This window comes from Lepidochelys kempii, chromosome 14 (assembly GCF_965140265.1).
Source record: "Lepidochelys kempii isolate rLepKem1 chromosome 14, rLepKem1.hap2, whole genome shotgun sequence".
NCBI lineage: Eukaryota > Metazoa > Chordata > Testudines > Cheloniidae > Lepidochelys > Lepidochelys kempii.
In genome coordinates, this window is record NC_133269.1 from 14321239 (window position 1) to 14341073 (window position 19835).

The following is a 19835-nucleotide window of genomic DNA, read 5'->3' on the forward strand; positions in this document are numbered from 1 at the left end:
ACGCAGAGAGTTTGCCCCTGCCCCACCTCGATGTGCTGAAATGCTTCCCAGTTACCACCCAGCTCCTAAGTGCCTCTTTGGGGGGAGAGGGTGGCAAAGGCGGCGGCTGCAGGGTGGGCTGCTGTGCACACTAGTGCCAGCTGGGGAGAATGCCAGTATACGGGCGAGCGTCTTTGACGTGGGCCTGCTACTTTTACTCATGTGAGTAGGCCAGCGCCTTCAGCAGCACGACTCATTTGGTAAGGCCAGCTCACACAAGCTGGCTAGCAGGAGCCCCCTTAACAGCGCCATGGCCTAGCCCTGCAACGTCACCGTGCGTCAGCCTGACACTAAGAGTTTATTGTAAGCTGCGCAGGCTGGCATCTTATTTATCCAATGACGCCATTGCCACAGCAACCCCGGCCCTTGTGACCACAAGATTTGATTGGCGTAATTCTCTCTGAGCCGGCTGCGCCTCCCCCTTACCAGTGGCAACGTGCTGGCCAGCGCCGCCGTCCTGTTCTCTCGTGCCCTGTCTTCTTCAGGCTGGCTGCCTCTACTGTGTCAGACTGACTGTAAGGCGTGCCAGGGTCGGGAGCTGGGGTTTTTAGAGAAACAGTCTTGAGCCTCATCCAGCTGCGGAGAGGTGAGCCAACAGCCCTGTGGCACCTAATAGGCTAGTCTGCTGTGGTCTAGGTTCAGTTGTTGGGTTTAGTGTGCAGCTGCTGGGTGGGGTTTAGTGGCCTGCGATACCAGGCCGTCAGACTAGGTGATCTGATGGTCCATTCTGGACTTGACTTACATTCTATACCTGTGACACTCATTACCAGCTGATGCCTGGTTGATCACCTTTCATAGCACAGCGCCAACCCCAGGCTCCCCTTGGTACCATGTACAGAACCAAAGTGCCGTCACTCCCATTCCCACCTGTCCACAGCTCCAAGGGCCAGACCCTACCATGGCTCTGGTGGGTGGTTTCGCCAGAGGCCAAGGCCTGAAGGAGCATAGCTAGGTGGATGTCCCCTCAGGGCAGGACAGTGACCTAGCGGCAGAGTAGAGGGTGCTTATAGTCAACTTGTTCTGCGGGGCAACAGACTTGCAGGGAGTGATTGACGGTTATTCTGCTCTTCTCTCTCAGGCGGGAACAGGAGAAAAGCATCTTTGAGAGACCTTGGCGGTCCCTTGATCCTGTGACCAGGCCCTCACAGCTGCTCTCGCTCCCTCAGCTTCCCAGGGCCCCCGGCTGGAGATGATAGCAACAGCACAGCCTATTCTGCTCCTGCACCAGGGGCTGGCAAAGCCTTCTGGCCCAAGGGTATTCTCAGGGAGCCCCTGACACCTCTTCTCTGGGCCCAGGGCAGCTGAGAACCGGGCCACAGGCAGCAGGGCTGTAACCTCTCCAGCACCACCTGTACTTCAAAAAACCTGAAGCCAGAGCGAATGCCACCGCTCGTGAGGTTTAGTCAGTCACTTCAGTAGGGGCAGAGGTTCACCCAGGCACTGCTACCCTTTTCCCCTCTGCCTGGCCCGAGCAGCTCTGCACCCTTGCCCAGGAAAAGAACCTTGAGTGGCCAGTACAAATAACCACTTCAGCTGGCTGCAACCCCCCGTGCAATTGATTTTTAACAAAAAATGAAACATGGGCAGTTTCAGGTCAGAAGACTCTGGCGGCTGCTCCTGGGAGCATGGTGGGGAGATCTGGCAGGAAGACAACAACCCTGCTTGGGAACCTAGCAAACAATCCCAAACAGAACATCTCCTCTTGGCTTCAGTGTGTGTGTACCTTCTGATGGCTCAGGAGCTGTACGCAAGGGCAGTTAATGAAATGTTATTTACTCCTGGTTCAGGTCCTAGGGGAGGGAGCCCAGGCAGCGCAGCATGGCCTGGAGCAAGGAACGTAGGCTAGAGCAGGCAGAGAGCTCAGGCCCTCAGCCAAAGTTCAATTGCCAGCAATGGTTATTTAATTTCATGTCCCATAAATCCTAGAGGCTTGTATTAATCCTATACTTTTCCTTCACAGCACTGAATTTGTCTGCACATTCGTTCCCTGAGCTAATTTCATTTTGTTATATTTAACTGGCCGTAGGCTCAGGTAGGAGAACAAGTGCAGGGCCCACAAGTTCCCAGTCGCTACCCTGGCATTTTGACATGTGTGTTTACTGGAGAAGGGGTGGGGCAGGAGGGGGGGGGGAAGAGACACGCTTGATTTACCTGACCAGGGCTCTGTAAATCCCTTGCTAAGAGGGCACATGCCCACACCGATGCATGGCATAAAAAAAGCCCACCTCTGCCCATGCAGACATCAAGCCACACCCCTCCAGGGGAAGGATTCCTTACAGTTCCCTTTGCCTAATAGACAGATCAGCAAGAGAAAAATAAATTGGTGTGATTCTGAATGTTCCCCATGTTTTTGAAAGCAGCTGCACTCTAGTTGAGGAGTGGGAGCTAGGACTCCTGGGTTCTAGTCCCACCTCTGCCAGTGACTTACTGTGACACCCCCCCCTCTCTGCCCAGGAAAGGGCACCAGGATCGAGTGCTGAAGAGGGCTAAGTAGTAGCTGCATTTATTATGTCCAGGAAGATGAGTTGGGCTCCTTGTGCAGCTGCTGTGCTGGAAAGCCTGCCTGCTAGTTGCTGTAGATACAACATTTGAGGTTAGTACACGAGCCACACGGAGGCAGGGATGAGACTAGGCCTGAAGCATCTTCATTCCAGCAGCAGCCCCAGGGCAGGGCAGCAGCCGTGATCTCTTCCCGCACAAAACCCCTCTCTGTTCTTTTGCCAGAGTCGGGTTTCTCTGCTCCCGCTACACCCAGGACTGGGAGAGGTGGCAGCTCAGCGAGAGAAGGCAAATGAGGAAACACATTAGTCAGGCCAAGCCCTGGCTCTCTTGTGACAGTAAATGAAAAATTAGCAGGTAGGTGATGTCTCCTCCTGAGGCCTTTGATCCTGCTGTGACTATAATGAGACCAAGTGACTGAACACAAGGGAGTTAATAGAAATAAGATACAGAATAGCAAAGGGCTTTTTCCAAACACTTTGGAGTTAAATTAAATACACTTCTCCTGATTTCTATTCAACAGCTCAACTCTCCTCACATCAAGCTTTGTTTGGGTGTGAAAAAAGGCCAGGCAGGGGCTGGACTGAATTATCATGTTAACCAAACCCGGGCAAATAGACTGTGCCTGTGAGGATTTACACGGAGTTAAAAACCCATCCATCAGCGAGTGTAGCATCTCCAGGGAAGTTCCCCGTACGGCAGATTTACCAAGTGAGCCCAGATCTGGCAAGTCGCACCCAGCAACACTATTGCACAGCTCATAGGCGCCAACTCCATGGGTGCTCCAGGGCTGGAGCACACTCTCCCCCGCCCCCCCAGCAGTCCCCCGCTACATTAGCTCCTCCCCCAGCACCTCCTGCCCACCTGTGATCAACTGTTCAGCCCCATGCAGGAGGGGCTGGGGAGGAGCCAGGGTGGGGCACACTCGGAGCAGGGGGCGGAGCCGGGGCAGAGCACCCCCTGACAACTCAGAAAGACAGCACCTCTGGCACAGCTTCCTGTTGGACAGCTACCACATCGTATCCCACTTACCATTTCACACACACCCTCCCCCAGGAAACCATAGACTTTATCCCTGCTCCTGAAGTCAGTGGAGGTAGGTGCAGGCCCAAGGGCCTGGCGGGAGAGACTCATGTGCAGGATTCTAGTTGGAGCCTCAGCTTGCGTGCATGAGTAAACCAGAGTAAATCCACTGATTTCAATAGAACTCAGCTGATTTGCACAAGCTGAGAATCTGACTCATTTACTTAACCATTTGCAGGTCTTCCGGATGAAAAGGCGGCTCTCTGCATGTTAGATATCAGTAGAAACCTTGGCAAAAATAACCCTGAGTTTGGTTCAGAATGATGGCAGAAATAGAGAAATAAGATTTAAAATGTCTCTTTAATCACCTGGGCATGGCATTGTGACTTTTCACTTTAAGAAACCAACATGTGAAGGAAAGTCTTGAAACTATCCTAGGGAATGTGGGTGTTCCTGTCCCTGGTGTGGTCCCCATTCATTAGCGGACCATATAAAGCAGTGCAGCTTTAGAAGCCAGACAGTCACAGTTGTGGGGTGGGGAGCAGGGCTGGAAGATGTCCCCATCTTTTCACAGAGAGCAGAGCTGTGGGCATGCGCCCCAAGTTCACTGGAACCAAAAATAAATGATTGGCATTGTACTGGATACTTTATAGCGAGCCACAGATGACTGAGCATTTCAATTGGACAAGACACAACCAAGAGCATCGCACTGCCCATGCGAAGTCACAGTGCCCAGGAAATGGAAGACTTCAGAATTCACACATTAAAGTGCCTTCTACAGTTAGGTTTGTGCCCCGTATCAAATAGCTGTGGCTTTATTATTTTTTGGTCCATCTTCCTGCTGGTGCCAAAGAGCAGGAGAAACTCATGGACAGATTTGAGAGCCTCCCTTATGGGATCAATCCCCAGGAGTCACACCTGAATCTGTTATCTCCAGATGGTGTGTGACAGCAGTAACGTGGATATAGGCCAAGTAACGATAGCCCTAACCCTGCCCCCCTCTCTACCCTCACACCTCGGACTCAAGGCTAGAGATTCGTCTCCAGGACCGGGCAGCACAAGGACTGTTCATTCTCTGGGCTGCCAGGAGGTCCCTCCTCTCCGTATTGACCATCTGGAGGAAGGACGGCTCTGCTCTGCTTCGCTCTGTACAGTCTCTGTACACGCTGTCAAAGTACATGGTCCTCCGGCTGTCCTCCTGGATCAAGTAGTCCCTGCTCCTGGGTGCCCAGGGAGCCCGAGTGACACAGCGCTGGCTGGTCTTGGAGTGTTCGCAGAGCGGGGGAGGCCCCTGGTAAAGCCGCCCCAAGTACATAGGCAGGTTCATATAGGAGTTCATGTAGGCGTACTGTTTGTGCACCACGGTGGAGGAGGCCCGGTGCACGCCAGTGGCGTTCTGCAGGCACGCCTCCCCGTAAGAGGGCAGCCTCACTGCCTGAGGGTGCAGGAACCGCTGGGCTTTCCAAGGGAGTCGGGAGTTTGCCTCCACATGTTTTCTTTTGCACATAGCACTGGACCTGAGGGCTTCCGTGGGATAGTACATTGGTGTCTGCCTCAGTGCCACACCAGCTTTGGGGAAGAGATCTGGCACGTCCCCTCGGGTGGAAGACTTGCCGTCATATCTCCGGATGCCTAGGGAACGGCACTTCTCGTTCTGCTCCCAGGCAGACCTCAGCAGGCTGGCTCTTCTGTTCAGCTTCTCCTTGCCCAGAAAAGGTAGCTCCACTGGTTCTGGTTCCCTGAACACAGTAGCTAAGCGTCTGCAAGGCCTGTCGGCTTTTGAGAAGGAGCTGTTCATGCAGTCAGGAGGCAAGAAAGGGTTCTTCTCGGAAGTGGAGAACAACTTTGCCAGCTGGGTTGGGTCCCTGTGTCCTCCTTCCCCATATACCAGGTGGACATTTGGTGGAAGCTTCTCCTTTCCCTCTCCCCTGGGCACAAGGTGCTTGTGCTCTTTGTAGATGTCTGGGAGGGGAAGCTCCCTTTGAGTTTTCAGTGGTGAGAGGGGAGTGCTCAGGTGGTTTCCCAGGGGCATGTGGCTCCCAAAATGGGATGGAAGCATGGTCCTCACCAGGAGGTGCGGAAAGCCACCCATGGTGGAACCTGGAAGAACTTTATCCCCAGAATAGCTTCCTCTAAACTTTAGGGGGTGAAGTACTGGAGGTTGCTCATTTACCGCCCTCCAGTTTTCATTAGCTGGCAGCCTGGAATCCACAAAGGGCTGTTGAGGAGCAGGGATGGGTGGTGGAACAGCCCTCTGGGCACAGTCCCTCCCAAGCTTCTCTGTTGCAGCCACATTGGAGGAGTAGGGTGGCCTGTTGGACACACTGGTGTTCTGGACAACAAGCTGAGGAGTTCTAAGGGAGAACGTGGTCTGGAGGTTTTCACTCTGGTTTGTCCAGTTCTCGATGGTGCGTGTGGCATTCTCAAGGGAGCTCCCAACACTGGCTGTTGACACCATGTCCTTGGCAGCCTGCAGCATCTTCAGCACATTGGCTTGGGCAGAGTTAGCGGTGACGTCGGGAGTACGAACACGAACAGGGCTCTCCAGATTCTGGACTCCACTGAAACAGCTATAAATGCCCTGAAAAGCAGAGAGAGAAAATGTGGCCAGAGCAACCCTGAGTGCAGGGGACACAGGGAGGGAGATGAAGAATAATAAATCAGTGCGCCTTGGGTCCTGGGAAGGGATGAGCCAGGGCAATCCCTCATGTACAAGCTCTATGTTCATGTAGGATAAAGCAGATAAATACTACAGAACAATGATAAACATCCATAGTTGAGATGGAGAGCAGCCCAGGACTGGCCTGAGATCACATTGCTGTAGGCCAGGAATATCGTCTACTGTGCCAAGATCTCTGCATTACTTCCAAACACCATGATTCCAAACATCTTCCCTTTTTAGAATAGTTTCCTCCCACTAGTGACCTAGCGGACTCATCTCCAGAACAAGCGCTTTGATCAGCAGTGGAGCTTGAGGGCAGAGAACCATCCATCCCCGGCCAACAAGCATACCTCCACGATGGTGCTCTAGAGTTCCTCCTGCCTAGACAAACCCAGAACTTAGTCTTTCCCTCAGTTCTCCCATTCGCTCATCAGCCTCGCTTCGAACAGCACGCCCATTAACTTTGGTTTCACACCAGATGAGGTGAGAGCTTGCTGGAGCACAAGCCATATACTAAACTCAAGGCATTTCACGTGCAATAAGCTGTCTTGGCTTGGGAATGTGAAAGTAACAAGGCCAGGAACTGGTGCATCCATTCATTATTCATTTCCTTGATGCGCTTTTAATTGGTGCTCGATTGTTTCATATGAATTTAGGGCTGGGAAAAGGCTCCCATCAGAGAACCCCACAGCCCTTCAGACAAGAGGCTTGTTTTTATCCACAGAACACTGACACTGTGTGGGCAGCACAAGCTTCCTCCCTCCTGCCATATTCTGATCAGTAACCTAGAGGCAAAATACTCAGCATCCCATTACCAGACACATCCACTCAGCCTTACTCCTGGTGACAAACTAGCCCCTCCTGAATAAATAAGATCAATAAAGAGTGACTTAGGGGGAACATGATTACGTAGTGGAAACGTGTGGGGAAGGCACTCACCCTGCTTATGGCCAGAAGGAAGTCAAGTTTGTGCGACTTGGGGACAGAGTGGCGTAGTTTCCAATATACCAGGTGCTCCCAGGCAAAGACCAGCAGGCTCAACCCCATGGCCACCAACAGCATGTAGAAGACCCCGGCCATGTTGTCAATGTCTAGCTTGCTGCTCATCACCTCATTCTTCTCATTCTGGCAGATCCCCGACAGCCACACGGTCTCCAGTTTCTGGGTTTCCCCTGGGAAACAGTTACACACAGAGGGACAGACTGAGATTCTAGTCAGGAGCTTCCTGTGCCCCTGCAGCGTGAGGGACCAACCCTCTCACTTCACAGTCTGATGTCTACGTTGTTTTAGGAGCAGAAAAAAAATTCACTGCATCCCAGAAGTTATTAACAGAATTGTCCTCTATTCAGCCTTTAGGATTTCTCCCCAGTTTGTGCCTTCACCAAACACTCCTGGATTTGGACATGTGATAGCCTTTTTCCGACTTCTTAATTTCTTCCCCTTCACACCCATCTCTTCTCCCCATAATTCCCTTCCTCTGTCGTGATCTGCCTCTTTCCCCCCCCTCTCCTCCCCTCCTTAACTCTGTTACATTTTACTCCTGAACGTCCTGCTCCTCTCCCCCGCCCATGCCTTTATACTTTGCACACAGATCACTTAAGATCTCAAAGCTGCCAGGAGAGGTTTATTGCCTATTAGCGGGAAGACAGATTGCAGAGAGAATAATGTCCAGGAGGGGCTGGGCCCAATTGAAAGTTAACCACAAACAACCTGACAGAAAAGAACAGCTTTCTGAATACTTCTTGATGCTTCCCCTAATGCACAGCGCAGACCACGGACTGACTGCTTGACTACACAGAGTCCAGCTGGGGCTTCCTAAGGTACCAGGAGACCAGGAGATTCAAAGTTGCGTGCCATAGATGACTTCCATGTGGCAGGCGGAGGAGAAAGCTAGGGCCAGGATTCCCAGATGGTTTACATTTACACCAGCTGAGGATCTGGCCCCTAGATTACAGGGATGGAGCCCTAGATGTCTGGGTTAATTCACAACATATGTGCTGGTTTTGATGGACTGTCTGATCCTCTTCCAGTTTTAACAGATAAATACATTTTAAAATAAAACAGCAGCATGTTTGTGCGAGAGAAAGAAAGGAGAGGAAAAAACGGAAGATCAAGCAAGTAAGGGAAGGTGAGAGATAGGAGAGCCACCTTTGTGCGTGTCTGATTCTTGGGTAACGCGGTTTCCCCAGCTTTGCAAGGAAAGAAGTACAAGACGGGAAGGGCTAGGCTAACACTGTCACCCAGTCAGAGGAGGGACACCGCTCCCCAGCGCTGAGCAGGGAAAGAAATACCCACCGTCTCCCAGGAACTGCAGAAGGGCCAAGTCAATCGGCCTCTTCCACTTGGAATCCTTCTGCAGAGCAATGCCATAGCCGGTGGTAGCAAAGACCTTCCCACTGCCGATGGTCACCAGCTTGCAGCCCTCGTCCTTGCCAGCCATGTAATTCAGCACAGCGGCATCGTAGATAAAGGCGTCCAGCTTCCTGGAATCAAGCAGAGAGAGTTCAGGGCAAGGACGGCAACAGAGGAGATGGGAAGGGAGCGGCTGGGGCAGGGAAAGGATAAGGATAAGGAGATACCAGGAAGGGAAGAAACAGAGTATCCACAGAGCTTTGGATTCAACATCTCATCTCAAACAGCCGGGGAGGAAACTTGGACGCTTCCCTTTCTAAACAAGGAGGAGCTGCTGATGGTATTGAGGCTCAGCAGCTATATTGTCAAGAAGCCCAGACTCAACTAGAGTGTGGGCTCCCAATGCCCCAAATGGGAGAAGGCTACCCCCAACAAAATGCTTTCCTCAGGCCAATATTATTTTAAAGGCAGTGACATATCTATACAGATCACTTGGCTGCCTTTCAGTGGTGTGCAATCTCTGGGGTAAAAGGTGGCATCTGTTTAACATCACAGAGCAACACTATACAACAATTTAGGACACAAAGTGAGGGGAACCCTCTCCTCCATTGAAATCGAAGAGGTGATCTAGGGGATGTCTACACTGTAATCAGAGATATGACGGCAGTATGTGTAGACATTCCCCGACGCTAGCTTTGATCTGGCTAGTTTGAAGAACAATCATAATGAAGCTGTGGGAGTAAGGGCTAGCTGCTAGAGTTACATACCCAAGGTCCCAGGCAGACTTGTACAGTCATTGGGTCATGGCTTCACTGCTATTGTTATTCAGGGGAGAGAGATGTGCTGCAGTCACACCTCTGACAGCAGTGTAGACATATCCTCAGCTGAACAGCCTGTAATCGTCAGAGGCCTGGTCTACACTAGACAATGAGGTCGGTTTAACTATAGCGGTCAGGGGTGTAAAAAAGCCACACCCCTGAGCAGCATAATTCACGTGACCAAAGTCCCAGTGTAGACAGCGCTAGGTCAACGGAAGAATTCTTCTGTCAACCTAGCTACTGCCTCTCGGGGAAGTGGATTACCTACGCTGATGAGAAAACCCTGCATCTTGGCATAGGTGGTGTCTGCACTGAAACGGTGAAGTGGTACGGCAGTGCCGCTGTGTAGACAAGCCTGAGCTAAACTTTGGCAGCCTGTGCTCATGAGAAGTGCTATAGGCTCAGTAAGGACCACAAGCGGTCAGGACCTCAGTCTGCCCTCTCATCTGGAAGATGGCAGTGCTGGGAGGGAATATGTACTCAGGAGATTACTCAAAGAGAGGGTGGATTTCTTACCTGATGTGTCTCTCTCTCACCCCCTAGCTTCCTACCCGCTCATCCCCTTTGAAAGCTAAACACTATTATGCAAAGGGATGGGGCATTCTTAAATTACTTGATTTGCTATCGAAAACGCGCACACACCAAGTGCTGGATGGAGATCTTGGGACAGCTCCTTCTTTACTTCTGTGGAGCTCCACCCCTTCACAGCAGTGGAGGACTTGGCCCTGTATGCTTGTGTTAGGTGGTGGGAGCTCTTAGCTGGAGCAGGCTCCTAAAGTCAGGCAAGTTAATCTGACTTAATCTCCATCCCCCCACGTTTCTGATCATGTAAATACAGAATGACAGTCCCTTCCTGCCCCAGCCCAGGCATTTTGGGGGTAGAAGCCTGCGCACGCTCCAGCTATGGAGGTGCACTCCTGTTTCAGAAGAGTTGCTCTTAAAGGGAGACGTACCCCATTTTGAGGCTGGTCAGGGCGTCTTCCACCGAGCGCTGGTTGTATTTCATCATGTGCGTGTGCATATCTGGATAGTTGCTCCGAATGTTTCTCTCCGTGCTGCCATTGGGAACGGTGCCGAAGCGGAACGGGGGATACTGCTCCTGGGGCCTCTGGAACTAGAACAGCAATCACCATGAACAATAATCAAGTGCCTGGTCCAACAAACAAGCCCAGCACTGTGCTCCAGGCCTCCTCTTGGATTTTCCACTTAGCCCAGTGATAGAACCAGGCTGTGTTTTCACCCTCACCTTGAGCCCAGCTTCCACTCCATTTCTATCCCTTCTATCTATTCCCACCTTGTCACTATCAACCTGTATCAGCACCAGCGCTGGCTGAAAAGTGGGATGTTGCTGCCACAAAAAGTTTCCCACTTTGTCAAAATTAGTTTGATTTGGCCAAAGTGGCACAAGTCCATGGGAGAGCTGGGAATCAAACCCAGGCCTCGTGACCCTTGGTCCCACACACCCTAGCCACTGAGTGTAGGAACCCTATTTCCTGGCACTTGCCCCCCAAAGGCATTAGGTTTATTAATAGGTGTTCCTAGCTGGAGGCCTGCCTGTGCTCTGTTAGCAAGAGCCTGGATTAGTGGAGAGGAGAAGGGACTGGGTCCACTTCTACCACAGCACACAAGCATCTCCTATTGACCTCTGTGGGCAATACCTGTATGCTGTGGTGGGCACACAAAAGTCAGGTTCTGCATTAGAATGTTGCTCCCCCTTCTCTGCTCTGTTCTTTGGTTTCAGTCTCTCTCTGCTGGTCACTCTGCTAGCTCTCCATCTTGGTTTCTCCCAGGTTACTTCTCTCAGCCTCTTTTCTGTTCCTTCCCCCTCCGCTCCACACTCCAACCATTCAGCCTTCAAGTCTGTTCAACCTTAGGCAAAGGAGTTCTCCCCTCCCTCAAGACTGTGATTTCATTAAACTCCTCATCTTCAACATAACCATCATTGGAATAGTGCCCTAACCCCATCCACTCGCCTTACCCTCTCAGCGCACACTTATCCCACCATATTCATCCTGCCCAGGATGTACACCCTGGGCTCCTAGTCCCTCTCTGCCGCGGAGGGATGTCACAGATGTCAGACTGAGGCACACACATTCAGAGTAAGCAATAACCACCCTTAATAGATTCTACACATTGCTCCTTATTGTTGGTATCCACCAGCAATCCATGCTATGGAAGCCTGACTTGTTCAGAAGGCAAAGTAGGTTAGCTCTCTTCAGTCCTTACTTGGTTAACCTAATGTACTCACCCTACCCACTGTGTGTGTTCTATACCCAGCCATGGTTATCCCCCCATGCTTCCTCTCCCAAACTGTGGTTATTTTCTGCAAGCCCTCCTCACCTTCTTGTCACTCAGCCCAGAGACAGTGTCGATATATTGCTCCTGGATCATAAAGGCTGCCAGGTTAGCTGTGTAACTGGCCAGGAAGATCACTGCGAAGAAGGCCCAGATCAGCACCATGATCTTACTTGTGGTGCCTTTTGGATTCTCAATGGGCACCGAGTTATTAAAGACCAGGGCCCACAGCAGCCAGACAGATTTGCCAATGGTGAAGGAGGGCCCGCCGGACTCTGGGAAGAGAAAAGGAGAGAGGCTTTGGGTAGCTTGGAATGAACCTGGGCCTTTTGATAAACAACACGTCTCCAACCTCAGGCATGCTGCTGTCCCAACTTATGTTTCCTGGAAAAGGATTAGGGACAATTCCTCCTGCCTTTTAGCCTTGAGCTGTAGATAAATGGGCTTTCCAGTTATGCTGCTGCCATTTTACACTTGTAACTCACCACCAAACAACGTGGTCCCGGGTTTGCTTTTGGGGAAAGTTATTTTTTTTTCTTCCTTAATTCCTGCATTCATTGGTGGGTTCGGTATATGGAGAGAGGAAGTATTGCCTGAAGCCCAGACACCACAAAAAGGGTAACCCTTTCTGGGCCCACATCCTACCCCTAACATGGAGCAGGTGAGTCTGGCTGTGTTTCAGGGACCTTCAAATGACTGTCAGAGATTCCCTATTAATGTAAAGATCTACCTGCTTTATTGAGTGGAGCCAATTAAAAGCTGGCTGTGCACCTAAAACTAAAATATCTCAGGGCCCTGTCCCAACAAGCACCGGTTCTGTCTTAACAGGAGTTGGTCTGAACACGGAACTTCTCCCAACATGCTCGTGCTGAGATGCTCTGTGTCTGTCCCAACATCTAATCTGTTGTAGATATTGCTATAGCACCAGTCCTTGCAGCATCCAGGCACTGAGTCTTATAGAAAACCTGGTAGAGATTCTTTGGTGCTTGTTTTCTTCCAAAGTCCTGGTAAGAAAGAGAGAAGAATCTTGCCAGGACAGGGTATGTGGCCTAGGCAGGTTCTGGCTGGGCTGTGAAGGAAATCTGCCAGACCCATTTCTGGTGAGGCTCCAAGACTGGCCTTCAGCACAGAGACAGAGACCTATTACATAGCAGCTTTTCTGACTTCACCTTCAGAAATAGCGGCATGGTTGCTAGAGAGAGTGGAATGGAAATGCATTTTGCTTCCCTACCACCTCCCAACAATGTACCAAAAAATTAAAACTGGGGGAAAGAAGGAGCCAAAATGAGAAATGAGGCACGAGATTCAAGACCAAACCAGCGCTCTCTGGTGAGAGCGGCAGGGTTCTGGCTGGCTGAGTTCTGCTGGAGCCTTTGTTCTATTTTTAGCTTTCATCTTCCAAATGATTGTGTATTTTTACTGTGGGCTCTAGGCTATTCTCTCCTGGTAGATACCAGCTTCCTTCTGACTCTCTTCTTTCCTCCCAGTGTCTGATCCCTGACTGAACGGCAAACCCTCCAAGGTCGACACTGAGAAACTGTTGAGGGTCTCTGAAACTAGAGCAGGGAGAGATTTGGTCCTGGAGTGCACAGGGGAGTCATTGATGCTGCTTCAAGAAGCATTTTCATTATGCACCTGTCAGGATGGATATGCTTTAACGAACATTCATCAAGGGCAAAGATGGTACCCTGGCCTGGGGCTGACAGCTCCTCAAAACAAATGTGAGAAAAATCTCCCCAGCTAGCTCGGATGTGGGAGCTCTTAGCTAGAGCAGACAGCATAGTCATAGGCTGATTGGTCCTGCTGGTGACAGCCACCGCAGGTCTGGAAGAAATTGGATTCACTAGATGGTCACAATGGACCCTTCTGGCCTTGGAATTTATGAACCTATATCCACAATGGGCATTGGCAAAAATCCCATGTCAACTTGAAGTGGCCCGAGGAATCTCCAGCTGGCATCCTGTATTGCAGAGCAATCGGGGAGGGGATGGAAGCATGTGCACAGTTAGGGGGAGGGGTATTTTATGGCTTTTCAGTTCCCCATGTTGATGTTGAAGTGGAAGACACTGGAGGCACCACTTTGGTACCTGGTGCTAGGCAAAGAGGCCCTGCTGAGGAAAGGAAGACTCCCCCAATAACAGAGGCTGGGGAGTGGTTGCGGACCTGCTGATGGAGGTTGGGGTCTGCTTTGCAAAGGCTGAAGCTCTGCTGAAAGAGGCTGGGAATCAGTTTCCACACACCCTGCTCACTTTAATCCACGGATATGGCTGGAAACATGACCCTGGGATGAGCCCATGCTTCCCCAGGACATGAGGGGCTGTAACAATCCAGACCCGTTCCCATGGAATTATTATGGTGCCTTCACTCTCATAAAGCAGGGCTCATCAAGGGCAAAGGGGATGCTTGTGACAAAGGGCTCCATCCCATTGCACAACATTTGCTCATAGTTCCTTTAAGCAACTTACTTTTTCCGCTGGTTAGATTCTGGTTGTAGCCGACGGGGCTGAAATATTCAAACATGAAGACAGTGATGGCAACCACAGTGAGACACATCACGAACATCATGACCCACACCGCCGGGCTGTAGGGCTCTGCAAGGCAAGAGGGAGGCAGTCAACTCCAGCTGTGCTGCACCTGGCCCCATGCGTGTGGCACTATAGGTGACTGGACCCTCCCACCGAGTAATACAGCAGGACCTAAACCTAGAGGCTAAGGGGAAAACCCCCTCAAGCTTCACGCAGGATCATGCGACCCTATAGAGACAGATATACCCTTCCCAGCACAATACATTTGTGGTGATCCTATTAGTGCCCTTGGATCTAAAGGGCATCGGGATTACACTGAAAGATGCCCGATAGCTACTGGGTGTCCTCATCTATAGACTGAGCACACGCTAAATAGTCCTGTCTTGCTATTTATTAAGTAACTCAGAGTGGGAGAAAGAGGGAAGTAAAAGGGAGAGTCTCACTCACAAAAAGAGCTAAATTCAGACCTGATGTAAGCAGGTTGAGAAATTAGCCAAGGGGGGCTGGGAGAGAGAGAAACCAGCCGTGTAAAACCATCATGAAAATTTACCAGCCAAAGCACAAAATCTACTCACCTGCCCTGATCATAATAGAGTGACAGAGGAAAAACTAATGAGACATTACTCACCTGTCAAAAAGTTTTCAAGTAGTATCCACCCCCGGTAACAGGTCTATGTTTATTTGTAGTAGTATTGTTAAGGCCCTACTTCATTTGCGATATTGTGGATCCCACAATATTAGGCTTCCGCTGCAATTTGACAGTGAGCGCCCAGGGCAGCTGATGGCAGAAAATAGTGGGAAAGTATCTGCAGTAATAAGGTCCATTATTACTTTTCCATGATTTTCCATGGCTTCTCCCAACTCAGCTGCAATTTTTGGACAATCATCCTGTGATTCAAGTAGGGCCTTAAGTATTGTTTATTATTTGTGTTACGGTAGGACCTAGGAGCCCTACTCAAGGACCAGGGTCCCATTGTGCTAGGTGCTGTACAAAGACAGAACAAAAGGAGTTCACAATCTAAGATTAATCTGAGTGGAATAGAATCGTGCAAGGCTGAGGTTAGAATTGGGTGAACATTGCAAACATATGTCCATGAATATTTGTTTTGAATAAATGATGCATTCAGAGACAGTGTTCACATCCTGTTTGTGTTCATTTTCTCATCAGTGAATGAGGTTCCAGGCAAGAACATTTGTGGAAACAAAACATTTTAAGTGGATATTGCAGAACATGATTGAAAAGTGAATTTTGAAGTTGTAATCACGAGTATTCACACCAAAAACCTGATCCTAAGAGTTACTTTAATCCAGCCAGGGAACAGAAACATGCCGTGTAACCTACACGTCCAGTCAAAACAGCTCAGGAAGCCAATACTTGGAAGGAATTGCTCTCACATCAGCTGCAGATTGAGAATGATTATTTGCAGAAATTGTTCAGGAAAGACTTCCAGACAAATCAGCAATCTCGTGGCTGAAAAATTCACCAACAGAAAAAGGGGCAAAATACATCAGATACCTTATTAAATTTACTGAGCCAGGGCAGAGATATATAGAGATATGCGTTACCTAAGGAGGTGGTGAAATCTCCTTCGTTAGAAATTTTTAAGGTCAGGCTTGACAAAGCCCTGGCTGGGATGATTTAGTTGGGGATTGGTCCTGCTTTGAGCAGGGGGTTGGACTAGATGACCTCCTGAGGTCCCTTCCAACCCTGATATTCTATGAGAGAGGGAGAGGCAAAAAGGAACAGAGAGAGGGAGAGAACGGGATGTGGAGAAAGAACAAGGCAGACACAAAAGAAGACACAATTAATTGATCTTTAAATATTCATGGTAAATAGGCCCAATGGCCTGTGATGGGATGTTAGATGGGGTGGGATCTGAGTTACTACAGAGAATTCTTTGCTGGTATCTGGCTGGTGAATCTTGCCCATATGCTCAGGGTTTAGCTGATGGCCATATTTGGGGTCGGGAAGGAATTTTCCTCCAGGGCAGATTGGAAGAGGCCCTGGAGGTTTTTCGCCTTCCTGTGTAGCATGGGGCACAGGTCACTTGCTGGAGGATTCTTTGCTCCTTGAAGTCTTTAAACCACGATCTGACGACTTCAATAGCTCAGACATAGGTGAGGTTTTTCGCAGGAGAGGGTGGGTGAGATTCTGTGGCCTGCGTTGTGCAGGAGGTCAGACTAGATGATCATAATGGTCCCTTCTGACCTTAATATGTATGAATCTAAGAGGAGACACTAAGAGAGGGACAGAGAGACAAAGACATCAAGAAGGCAGGAAGAGGTGTGAACAGAAAGAGGCACTCAAGGCAGAGAGAGACCAAGTGGAAGAGACAGTGGCAGTTGCTGGGTGACAGCAGCAAACACCCAGAATGATAGAGCTCTGTCATTAAAGGGCAGGCTGAAGGATGGGATTAATTCAGGCCCTCAAAATACAGCAGAAAAGGCCCATTTGTCAGTGTGTCCTTCCCTGTCAGGGAGGAGAAAACCTTTATCTGATGGCATCAGATGCATTTCATTAGCATGTGGAGGGAGCTGGGCAAGCGAGAGGGTGGGGAGGGTGGAAGGAGGAACCTTTGACCCTGGCTTCCCCTGGGCTTAGCTCTCCTACACACATTTTCTGCGGAGATGACTGTGCAGTAGGAAGAGAAGGCCCAGATCTGAAAACTGCAGAGAGTTAAAGTCCAGGGGCCTGATTCTTCAAGTAACTGAAATCAGAGAGGGCTACTCGGCTGGAGTTGGGGGAGTTAGGGAACAGCAACACTTCTCTGAAGGGGGGCGAGCCACAGTGGCTTGTTGCTTCTCTGACTCCATAAGCTCACCCCAGTGTCCTGACACTGAGCTATCTGTCCTCCAGTGAAGGTGGTGACATTGGCTCCCTCTGTAGCAGATACACTCTACTATGCAGTGCCGGGGAGCCTGTACATTTCTCCTGCAATCCCACGGCACAGGAGACAGGAAGCTCTGGGGAGGAGGAGACACTCATAGCCTCTGGCAGCAGCGTGTCTTTGACTTGACAGTGCACAGTTTAAAGAGGCCTTCAAAACATATACAAGCTTATGCCAATGTGTGTGTGCAAACATACAGAACAAGGACATATGCACAAACATATAAGCAGGCTGCTCGCACACATTGTGCTACACATGCGCTTTCGTAGATGTATTCTGTACACACACACACGCAAGCTTCTACATACAAACAAACATACATATGGAACAGTTCACACATGCAGCTAACAATCCACATGTTCACACACGCACTTTCCTAACAGCAGGTACTCACATACAAAAGGTGCATATGTACACACACAAAGCAAATATACCCTCAGCCACATGAAAACATGAGTTCTTTGTCATACACACTCAGATACACCACCACATATGTACCCATACATGTAGCAACATCTAGTTACACACACTTATTCACAAACACTTTTAAACACACACACACACACACACAGCCAAACTCGCACATGCATTCAACACGCACTTATCCGCATGTCACATACACGTACTGAACACAAACACAGACACAGAATCATAGAAATGTAGGGCTGGAAGGGACCTCCAGAGGTCATCTACACAAACCACCTATGCTGAGGCAGGATTAAGTAAATCTAGACCATTGCTGACAGGTGTTTGTCTAACCGGTTCTTAAAAACCTCCAATGACAACATACCTAGGTAACCTGTTCCAGTATTAACTATTCTTATAGTTAGAAAGATTTTGCTAATATCCAACTTAAATCTCCCTTGCTGCAAACTAAGCCTATTACTTCTTGACCTGCCCTCAGAGGACTTGGAGAAAAAAATTGATCACTGTCCTCTTTATAAAAAGAAAAGGAGTACTTGTGGCACCTTAGAGACTAACCAATTTATTTGAGCATAAGCTTTCATGAGCTACAGCTCACTTCATCGGATGCATTTATAACATCCCTTAACATATTTGAAGACTATTATCAGGTCCCCACTCTGCCTTCTCTTCTCAAGACTAAGAATTAGGTATGTTTTCAACCTTTCCTAATATGTCATGTTTTTTTCACAACTTTTATCATTCTTGTTGCTCTTCTCTGGAATCCAGTTTGTTCGCATCTTTCTTAAAGTGTGGTGCTCAAGACTGGACACAGTACTCCAGCTGAGGCCTCACCAGTGCCGAGTATAACAGAACTATTACGTCCCACGTCTTTCGTACAGCACTCCCGGTAATACACACCAGAATGACATTTGCCTTTTTCCAGCTGCATCACACTGTTGACTCTCAGTCCATTTGTGAGTCACTATAACCCCTAGACCCCTTTCTGCAGTACTGCTGTCTAGCCAGTTATCCACATGTGAATGTGTGTGAAACACATTCGCAGATACATGCACATATAGAGACAGACTCACACAACATGCACTGCAAACACACTCATCCTCATGTAAACACAAACATGCAACATGTATTGCTAATCAAATTCACATACACTCACATACAGCATTAAACATCCATCCACACACACAAACTTTTGTCTTATTTAAATTTACAGGTTATTTTTCTAGAAAGCACATTAAAATCATCTTAGTGGGTTTTTTTGTTTGTATTTTTACACACACACCATAATTACAAAATTCAAGTGCAGAAGAGGCAAGAACTGGATTTGTGGAATGACCCTCCCTAAGAACATGCTCAGCCTGGCCTCCACCTAACAAGTCCCTGATTCAGTTTAATAAAATAACTATTGAATACAACCTCCGCCACTTGCTTAGAGCAAGAGAGGAATTCAGTCTTGGGGCCTGTCCAGACCTTAGGCTATAATGACACCACCAGCAGGGAGACTGATCAGTGCCAATTTGTGGAGGTGACTTTTGTGACATGGACCCTTGTACCCTGGGAACTTGTCTGAGACTCACCAATTCATTTCACAAAGGCCATTGAAAAACCATCAGCAGTGATGGGCTTGGACTTCCACTGATCTGGCCAATGGTAAAAGTCTCTATAGTAGTTTAGCCCTTAAACTACCCTGCTCCATTTTAATCACTGGTTCATTGGACTTCAAAGTTTCCTGTTCTTACGATCAGTGTCCCATCTACAAGACCCTGTAACACAGGCTATAACACCAATATTAAACTCCAGACAGTCTCCCCTAGGTTCCAGGGGGAGCCTAGAGGGACACGGAGAAGAAGGCCCATGCGATACAGGAAATGAGCACAACCCGTCAGAATCTGGAGTGGAATCTGAGCGTGTACGTTGACCCTGACTGAAAGCGATGCTCTCAATCAATGCATGGCCAAGCAGTGACTTTGTATGCAGAGGACACTCTTGGCTTTGCCAAGATGAAATGAATTGCATCTGATAAGTTAACTCTTTCATTGCTGATCCTACATAGAAAATGCAAGATAGCCAATGTCCTATCAAAATCACAGGATGCCAGATGAACTTCACAGCTGTCAAGGAGCTCAGCCACCAAAAAAAAGTTTGGGAAGCTATTCCTATGCATGGATAGTTAGGACAGTTCTTTGCACTTTTATAGCACCTTTCATCAGAGGAACCCCAAGTGCTTCATCAGACAATAAGTTCAGCCTCCCCAGACTCCTGTGGGGTTGGTGCTATTATAGTCATTTTACAAATGGGGAAACCAAGGCAG

General features: G+C 49.2%; 2 protein-coding genes across 3 annotated transcripts in view; one reads left to right on the plus strand and one right to left on the minus strand.

Moving 5' to 3' along the window:
- Nucleotides 1–4032, plus strand: part of TMEM104 (transmembrane protein 104) — a 98981-nt gene extending 94949 nt beyond the window's left edge. The window contains exons 17-18 of the mRNA XM_073310750.1: nucleotides 2764–2895; nucleotides 3800–4032. The gene's annotated coding sequence lies outside the window, so the exon portion shown is untranslated. The remainder of the gene's footprint in view (nucleotides 1–2763; nucleotides 2896–3799) is intronic.
- Nucleotides 3903–19835, minus strand: part of GRIN2C (glutamate ionotropic receptor NMDA type subunit 2C) — a 50078-nt gene continuing 34145 nt past the window's right edge. For both annotated transcript variants that reach the window (XM_073310748.1, XM_073310749.1), the window contains exons 8-13: nucleotides 14154–14279; nucleotides 11734–11963; nucleotides 10347–10507; nucleotides 8519–8706; nucleotides 7163–7395; nucleotides 3903–6142 (exon numbers count right to left, since the gene is read on the minus strand). In XM_073310748.1, coding sequence (XP_073166849.1) covers nucleotides 4571–6142; nucleotides 7163–7395; nucleotides 8519–8706; nucleotides 10347–10507; nucleotides 11734–11963; nucleotides 14154–14279 — 2510 coding nt within the window. In that variant the 3' untranslated portion in view covers nucleotides 3903–4570. The remainder of the gene's footprint in view (nucleotides 6143–7162; nucleotides 7396–8518; nucleotides 8707–10346; nucleotides 10508–11733; nucleotides 11964–14153; nucleotides 14280–19835) is intronic.